The sequence below is a fragment of the Sparus aurata genome, chromosome 13 (genome assembly GCF_900880675.1).
Source record: "Sparus aurata chromosome 13, fSpaAur1.1, whole genome shotgun sequence".
Lineage (NCBI taxonomy): Eukaryota > Metazoa > Chordata > Actinopteri > Spariformes > Sparidae > Sparus > Sparus aurata.
In genome coordinates this window covers 8,011,332-8,020,252 of record NC_044199.1, presented here as the reverse complement: position 1 = coordinate 8,020,252, position 8,921 = coordinate 8,011,332, and the positions used below count along the sequence as shown (strand labels likewise).

Here is an 8,921-nt window from a genome sequence, read left to right as displayed (position 1 = left end):
TCAATCATATTCACCATTTAGTTCTCACTCTTAGTAAAAACGAACTCTCTGGTAAAGGATAAAGGTGTTCAATAACCTTCTGAAAGTTAACAGTCTCGGAGACAGAAGACCTGAGTCACCGCGTGTGGAAACGAGAGAAGAAAGTCCTTGAAGAATCGAGAGAGAGTTTGAATTGACGCGTTTGAGAGGGGGGAATTCATCTCAAGGTCACAGTCACATTGTGTCCACTGTGATTCTCACAACGGCGAGAAAAGCAGTTTCTATGACGAGGAGCGATTTATGTGGACGATGCCGTGTTTGAGGAGCCGAGGCCTGCAGCGCTCTGACCTTACTGCTGATGGTTAAAATGTTTGTCAGGATTCATTGATCTCTGCAGATCAGCCAGTGCTCTGCGTTTCTCCATCCTCTCGACACTTTTCCAAGAGCGACACCTAGTGGTCAAACATGTCGGTGCAACCCCTGGTGACGACGATGAGAGAAAGTGTACACAGTTGATGACCCTCGAGGACTTTACTGTGTTTGACCAAAAACATGGGAACGTGTGCAGATTTTGGGTTGGAGGAGCTTTGCAATGACATCAAATTAATGACGGCTGAATTCCATTTAGTTGCCTCAGTCTCACGCTGCCATGACTTACAGGGACACTTGAATGGAAGAGAGCCACTGTTGATGTTTTTTTTTTATTAAAAATGACACATGCTTTTTCTATTGCAAAAAGAGTGACAAGCAAACTCGCCTCCATTTTTAGCAAATGACTTTTAATAGGGGAGCAACAAAACAATAGGAAACAATAAAAAAAAAATCATAAATACCTGTAGAAACAAGTCTAAGACAAAGAATAAAAGTGACGACCACAACAGCGAAACAATGTCACGCTTCACTTAAAGCATTTTTCTAGGGATGACGGCACTTTTTTTATTTTGTGACACGCTCCTGAAGAAAATTAGAATCATCACAATAGATCACAAAGATGCCATTTTTCACATTGACAGTGACATGTGTATTATACTGAGACAGCTGTTACTATGGCAACCTGTTGCACGGCTGCATCTTTAAAGGGTCGGTTCGTCCAAATTACCACAAAAAACCTATTTTCTCACTTACTTTGCACTGGTGGCAAGTCAGATAGGTTAGGTTTAATGTGTCCACGTTTTGAGACATCGCCACATTTTGTTTGTGTTGCTTTGAATAATCTCTACATTCAAAAAAGATACAAAGGAAACTATTAACTGTGTATGATCTATAGACCTCGCTGTTTTTGTACGGACTACCTTCTACCAAACCAAAACTATCTGCAGATACCACTCCAAAAGTAAGTGAGATTATTTGTTTTCTTATCCTGAGGTGTAACCGTTCCCCCTCAGCAGGGGTCTGAAGCATGATCATGTGAAATGACAGTTAATAACTTCAGTTTATTAAGACATGTTAGTATGAATGCTGCTGCGTTTAAGTTCTCAAACAGCGACTACTAGAGGGCGCCACGTGGTCACCTACAACAATCTGACATGTGAACTGACAGTGGCTCACAGGCTGAGTTACTGTTAACAGATTATTGGCTCAGGTCTGGCAGCTAAAACCATACAGTTATCAGGATTTTAAAGGAATAGTTCACCAAGAACTGAAGCTTTTAGCGTTATCAACTCCCCCCCGCCCCTCCTGCCCCTCCCATGTCAGTTTAGGCACTGAGACATTTTTAACAAGCCAGTGTTGGTACACACCCCAGCCCTCATCTATTTATGTTGGTCGTTCAGTCTTTCAGGTTTGGGCGCGTCAGGCCAAGTTTGAAATGTCGCACAGCAAGTTTAACAAGTGCAACTACCATGTCAGGTCACGACGGAAGTGTCCGGACCGATTGTGGAGTAAAAAAAAAAGCAATGGTTCTTCATAGATTGAGTCCAGGTTATCTCACGCAGCACCAGCAGCGTTCTGCAGCGTGTTTGGTTCAAAGCACTGATAATTTAAACGATGAGGAAAAAAACTCCTCATGAGGAGATTCGTTGTAATTTCATGGTGACGTCTTGGTCACTTTCAGAAACAAAGCAATGACCACGTTCTTGAGTATTTTGGTGGATTTGGAAAATGTTGGCGTGGAGTTAGGGTCAGCACCCGTCTGCTCTGACATGCAGACATCGGACCCTCGCTGAATGTGTGAAATTGGTGCACTGTGTAATGTAAATAGAAGAGTCAAATGTCATTTTCTGGCTGTGAACTTAATTATTCTCCTTAAAGGATGCTTTCATTTCTGAGAAAAGAGTCTAACTAGGGAATATAATGGCTTCCAAAGATGGATATGTTTGTATTTAGCAGTGACCTCCACCTCCTTGTCAAACTGCCCCTCAAGCCCTTCTCTCCCCACAAGCTGACAGCAGCCTGTTGTGATGCCACTTCATTAATTGGCCAAATTTTGTGTCTCAATCCTTCTATTTAAGTAATTTGGTTGTTTTTGCTCGTTCGAAATGTCCCTGAACAGTATAGCATTTGAAGATTGTGGTTTTATCTACTGAAATGTCCTCTGCAGACAGGATAAGGCGCAGCTTGTTCACACAGTTATGCAACTGAAGCAGGGTAAAGGTGTTCTGTTCTCATAAAAAAAAATATATATTATTCTCATGTAGTTATAGATATGTTAGATATAAGACACAAACCAAAGGTGAAAGCCAATGTAGGCCGACATAACATAACAAGAACCATGTTTCTACAAAAATGTTTGATAGAGCATCTTGAGAGATGAGAGACAAATACATTCTGGCGAAGCTTAAAGCAGCTATAATCTATACTTTTATAACAGTGGATCAAAAAACTACACAACACGTCACTGGCGCCGCAGTTCCTCTCAGCTCTACGGTGCATTTCAGCCTCTTTCAGCTCAAAGTTTTGGTTTTCAGGCCCACGACAAGAGCTAGAATTGCTGCTGTTTCGTCCCACACGGAGGCATTTTTAGTGGAGCTCATCCATCAAAATTCAGTCGGAGGTACCTCAGGACGGCTGAGGCTGCTCTCAACTTATTAAGAGTTGTTTGGTTGCTACACTTTGTTCCTCTAATCGCTGCACCGCCCCAAGAGCAGCGCGAAGTCACCGTTTCTACCCGATTAAATACAATTAGAATGAAGAGCAGAGGACGGTGCTCTCATTATTTCTCGTGTAGGTCTCATAAACGCTGCAAGAAGTCGCTGCTGAGAAAAGCTTTTTTCTAATACCTGAAGTAACTCAGGTGATGAAGCAAGCACAAAAAGCATTCATGTTAATTAACTGCAGGTGGTGTTCGTGTCAGGTTTTATTCCACCCAGCTAAAAGTGAATTATGCAAAATAACGAAAGCAGCAATAATGCTCCCGTCCCTCGTCATGAATAATTCCGCGGCTCGACAGGAACACCGCGCTCACTAGTTGTGTAAAAATAGAGCTGTTGTCAAAGGAGGGAAAAAAAAAAAAAAAAAACAGTGATATTCTGTGCTGTCCCCGCTCCGAGTACATGACTGTGTGAACTGGCTCTATGAAACGCTGCCCACAGAAAAGCATTTCGCTAAATAAATTCTTCTCTCCGTGCACTTTCGCTGCCCGTCCTTGAGTGAATGGCAGCTTTGTTTCAGCTGTCAGGATCGATTTAATCGTGCTCCCATAAACAAACATCGTGGTGGAGAAATGGAAACGAGGTGCCCCTCCGGCGACCACCACAGAGGATGTACCAATCCAACATTTTCCAAATCCCCCCCAAAAAAACCCTTGAGTGCTTTCGACACGTGACCGACTTGTTACTTGGACTTGGCCTTCTGTTTGGCGGCAGGTGCAGCTGCAGGTGCAGGTTTTGCGGCGGGTTCGGGAGCAGCAGAGGGTCTCAGGGAACCGTACAGACTCAGGCACCTGCCACAGAATGTAAAAACGTCAAAAGAAGAACATGATATCAATTATAGGCATGATGCTGAGAGAACAGCAAAGAACGTTATATATGACGGGAAGTTTACTTACATGTTTTTGATTTTCTTTACAAAAGCTCTAACTGCTCTAACCATTCTCCTTATCCGCACCTGTCGCCGAAACAACATGTGGGTCAGTGCATCAAACAGTTTCTTTATCCAACTTTTATTTCTCTGGCATTATAACAAGCTTTACAACAATATTCTCCAGCAGAAAAATCATTTGTGCATCCATTGAGAGCCAAGTCCGTAGGAGAGGGACAACAAAGACCGAAAGCTGCGAGCAGACTCCCACACACTGTCTGACTTTCAAAAATACATTTATTTACAACACTTTTCATCACTGGACCTTTGTCGGGCGAGTAGATGGATCGGGCCTATTTGACTCATGAAGGTATGGTACTGAAATGTTGCAAACAAATGTATTTTTGCGAGTGAGGCAGTGTGCAGGAGGGTGCTTGCAATTATTTTCTCCAGGAAACAGGATTTTCCCCGAGCATTCCCCAAGCACCTCAAGAACAGTTTACAGAGGGAAGTATCTGCGTGTTTCTGCTTGAGTAAGTGTTGCTGTTATCAAAAATGTCATTGAAAAGCATAAAACTCTCACCTGCTGCTTTTTGTACAAAAGAGGAATGGAGAAAATGGTGATCACAGCTGGTAAACAAAGACACAAAGACACTTTGTTACTTCAGAGCTTTTGTAAATGTTTACTTTCATTTTTGAATGACATTCCTCCATATGTGGCTTACAAAACCTTTAACCTCTAAGCAAGGTGTCTCTGTGTGAAGTAGTGTTGGTTTACTAAACTACGGTGGCCCTGAGGGTCAACACACAAAAAACATTGCATAAAATGCAACATTTTCACACACATTAGAAACAGGAAATGACGCTGAACTGTTGCCAGGTTTCTGTCCAAACACACAAAAAAGTGCTTTCCCACCTTTTCTGTAATGTGACATGTTGTTGTGTTTTGACCCTCAGGTGCCACCATACTAAACCTAACCTGACCAGATTATCACAGAGCTGGCAGAACTCACCAGTTATGACCAGAGTCAGTCCGTTGGTTAAGACACCAATATAAGTCAGCAGATACAGGAGCACAACAAACTGAGAGAAAGAAGAAACGTTGATGTAATTGTCAAGTTAAATTATGCAATAACGAAATGAGCTCCTGTGATGTGAAGGGGTTGGTTGTGCTGTCAATCCCGCCGTGAATCAACACCTCCACAATGCACCAAACAAAAAGATGGAAACTGCTTTAATACTGTGGGAAACTGCACACAGTCACGCCCATATATGCAAAAAAATCTCATTTATGGGATCTCATCATTCAGCTTTCAGGCTGGTGTTCATATATTATTGTGTCTGAGGTCATTCTATGATCGCACTCTGACCTTAATAGAGTCGATGATGCTGTCAATGAAAATCAGGCGTTTGATTTCTGTGACGGCGAATGCGATCAGCAGCACCACCTCTTCCACCAGCATCACCGTCTCCTTATCTGTCAGGGTGCTGTCGTTGTCCAGATACGACCTGCGGACAGAGACACACGCACCTTAAAGAGCACAAAGAGCTGAGAACATGTTGGAAACAACTAACGTTGGGGAGGAAAAACTACACCAATGATGTCTAAATCAACAGTGACACACTCACTGGAAGGGGTGGACCCCGGGGTTCCAGCGCAGCAGCTCCAGCAGTTTATAGTAGAGGCGGAGGGGAAAGGTGACGCACATGGCGCCCAGACAGATGTGGGAGAGCACGGTGATGGCACTGAGCTGGAACACGCTGGCCAAACCGATCACCAGCCCCGTGAACACGATGGCAGTCCTCCTCACGTTCCTCCAGTACACCAGATCCACAACTGAACAAGAAGACGACAGAGACAGAGAATGTGCCTCCTTCTGTTGTCATTATGATAAAACAGAGAGCCAGTGCCATGCTCCCTACAGATGTCTTCCAATTCTCTGAATTTTTCAATGATATCATGGATTGTAGATGGTGAAATCCCCCTAAATTCATTTGCCAGCACAAGAAGCAAAAATATTCCTAACTCTTAAGTGTTTTGCTTTTGAGGCGGTTTTCTTAAGGCTCTGTATTTGATTGGTCGATCACATGTTGCTGTGGATTTTAAGGAGGCTCAGACTTTGCTCACGTCTTCCCAGGACACCTCTTCCAAATGCTGCGTGTGTTTGTGTGTGTGTGTGTGTGTGTGTGTGTGTGTGTGTGTGTGTGTGTGTGTGTGTTTGTATATGACACTCACTCCTCATTTTAATAACCCAGATCGTCTTCTATCTCTATCCCCTTCTGTTCATTACAAACAAACCTGCTGCTGCTGACAGAAATGTGCCACACACTGCTCCCTCTGTGCCACTGAGACGTTTTGGTAATATGAGAGGCAAAGTGACAGGAAGTTATTAGAAATATACATTTTCATTTATTTATATATTTTCAAGGAGATTGAATGTAGGTCATGCCCTCTGTTTGAACTATTTAAAGGTGCAGTGCGTAAGAATTGGTGTCTTGTTGAATTCATACTCAGCTACTGTTAGCTGGTTAGCTCAGTTAGCCGTGCAGCTAGCGGCGCAGACTGAGAGGCAGAAGCGCCAGGTGTCAGTGTTTGTATGGTTTATATGATGGCATATGGCCAGCACAGGAGCTTCAGACTGGGACAGGCTAGCTGGTTAGCATGCTAACTTCTAACTAAACATCACAACCTAAAAACTGTTATTTCTTCACATTCTGTGCATAATTAATTTCAACCAAAATGTTCACATATTGCACCTTTAAGTAGCATCTTAACCACTAAAATGACATGTTATGTTTGCATGAGCAGAGTTAGGAAAAGCACGGCAAAGAAAAATAACAGGGGCAAAGCTCAGTGCATTATGGAGAGGGGGAAAATTAAACCAATCGATAACCAAACGTTCTGCACTGATCCTAAGACCTGTAAAACATGAGAGAAGATACAAGATCTGATAAAACATGTCCGAACTCCTGTGGTGCATTTGATAATGCACGCTGCAAATTTATGAATGAATAATAGTTAAAGGATAATTGTACTATGAGTCACAGTCTGGTATTAGATCTTCAAATTCCAGTATCAATCTCAAGGTAATTATCTGATTAAAACGAACACTGAGGATCTCACATCTAATCACAGACGCACAACAACAACTTGTCCTCCGAAGACGATTTACAAGAAACTGAATCGTGCGTTAACATGCACATAAACACGTACGCATCTAAAATCAGCAACCTGTTTCATAATGTCCAGACAAATATATATATATATAGAATAACTTTATTTTTAAGGTTTTTCTTTTTCGACAGGACACTGGTGAGGCAGAAACACGGACACTCATACTCGTGCTGTTATATCTATGAAGTCATTTTCCAAGCATGGCAGAACCATAACCCCGAAAAGCTCCGACAGTAAAACGCTCATCAATCTTCCCCACTTGTGGGACGATTTTGACCTTTGTGATTCAAACAGAACAGCAACATTCAATCAGCGACGGGGTCTCATTTAGCCGAGTCCCATCCTGTCCATCTGTCCACCGAATGAAAGACATGCTGCTCTCAGTACATGACTGGTCATCCTGTTTGGATTTGCACCTGCCTAGGAGAAGAGGGAAAAGAAAACACTGATCCCCTCCTCGTCCTCTACCTTACAGCTGGAGTCTGACCAGTTCCCTGTTTGCTCTGATTCACTTTACTTAAAGCCGTCTACATTTATTTCCTTACGTTTGTTGGCCATTTCGGCTGCGGTCCTGCTTGCTCTCCCCTCTTCCTTGAGCTTCCACTGTTTGCCTGCACCCCAGGCTTTTTTTGGCCACCCCAGCTCAGTCAGCAGTATAAGGCCTGGCTGGCCTAATTTTATCCTGTATTGGATACCCCCTGTTTGGATTCTCACACACACACACACACACACACACACTCTCGGACACTCACACTCAAATAGGGAACCTGAGACATCAGCATGTACTTGTCCCTCAGCGTTCAGAGACTCTCTTAGTCAGCTGGTGGCCGACCTGCACCCTGAGGCCTTCGCATGCAGCCACGTTAGCGAGAGACTGATTTCAACGTCAAATTTCATCTCCGATCAGGACGAGTTAGGAGACGGCCGACGTCGGCGGGCTGCTGTCTCCTCCAGCTGCATCCGTGACAAACTGATGTAATCATAATATCGTCTGAATCATACAAAAAACAATGACCAAGTAGTTTCACTTGGGCAGACACTTTTCGCTGCAGGGTTTGTTACATGAGAATTATGAGGCCTTTTTTATTTCTGCTTCCATCAAGTGTCTCAGATGACATATTTAAAGTCAGGCTGAAAGCTATGCCTGATGTATATCACAGTAATATTAGGATTATCATCACAGGTACAGTAGATACTGCAGGCTGCACACTGCTGTGGAGGATATCTGTGTACTCCTTCACTTTCCTGAAATCCCTCCAGATCGTTATTGGATTGGTTGAATGAAGATTAAACAAAAAAGATGAAAAACATTTTTTTTGCAGCTGCAGGATCGCACCATGTTCAGGTATCTCAGAAGCACAAATGCTTTGTTGATGCCTGAGGGGGAAATTGGTACGTACAGTCGCTCCCTCTAGAAAAGAAATAATAACACTTAAGAGTGATTTTTAAGAAAGAGTTAAATAGAGAAGACAATAAGAAACAAAGATAAAGAAAAATCAAATATACCAGTAATATGATAGAAAATTACTGTAAAAGAATGTGCGTTAAATATACGTATATGTATTTACAGTTCTAAAAGACATGGTCCTAAAAATTGCCACACTGTAACTACAGTAGATAATTCTAATCTGACATTGCAGTATGTAATAGTTGAAAGTATGAATCAATGCTGCATAAATACTACAAACAACAGTTGAAAAATCCACATGATCTTGCACAGACGAATTGAAAGAAAGCCGGTTAAGAATAATATCAGTCCATTAACAGTATAATAGGGTTTGTTGTGTGTCCCTCTGAACATGATGAGCAA

At 42.6% G+C, this 8,921-nt stretch overlaps 1 protein-coding gene across 1 annotated transcript; it reads right to left on the bottom strand.

The window, feature by feature from the left end:
- Positions 1-811: 811 nt before the first annotated feature.
- rtn2b (reticulon 2b) lies at positions 812-7,715 on the bottom strand. Its single transcript, XM_030437032.1, has 7 exons — positions 7,657-7,715; positions 5,566-5,773; positions 5,307-5,445; positions 4,950-5,019; positions 4,520-4,566; positions 3,965-4,023; positions 812-3,859 (listed from the first exon to the last, which is right to left on the bottom strand). The coding sequence occupies exons 1-7, from the start codon at positions 7,667-7,669 to the stop codon at positions 3,751-3,753; spliced, it is 645 nt and encodes a 214-aa protein (XP_030292892.1). The 5' UTR covers positions 7,670-7,715; the 3' UTR covers positions 812-3,750.
- Positions 7,716-8,921: the final 1,206 nt, after the last annotated feature.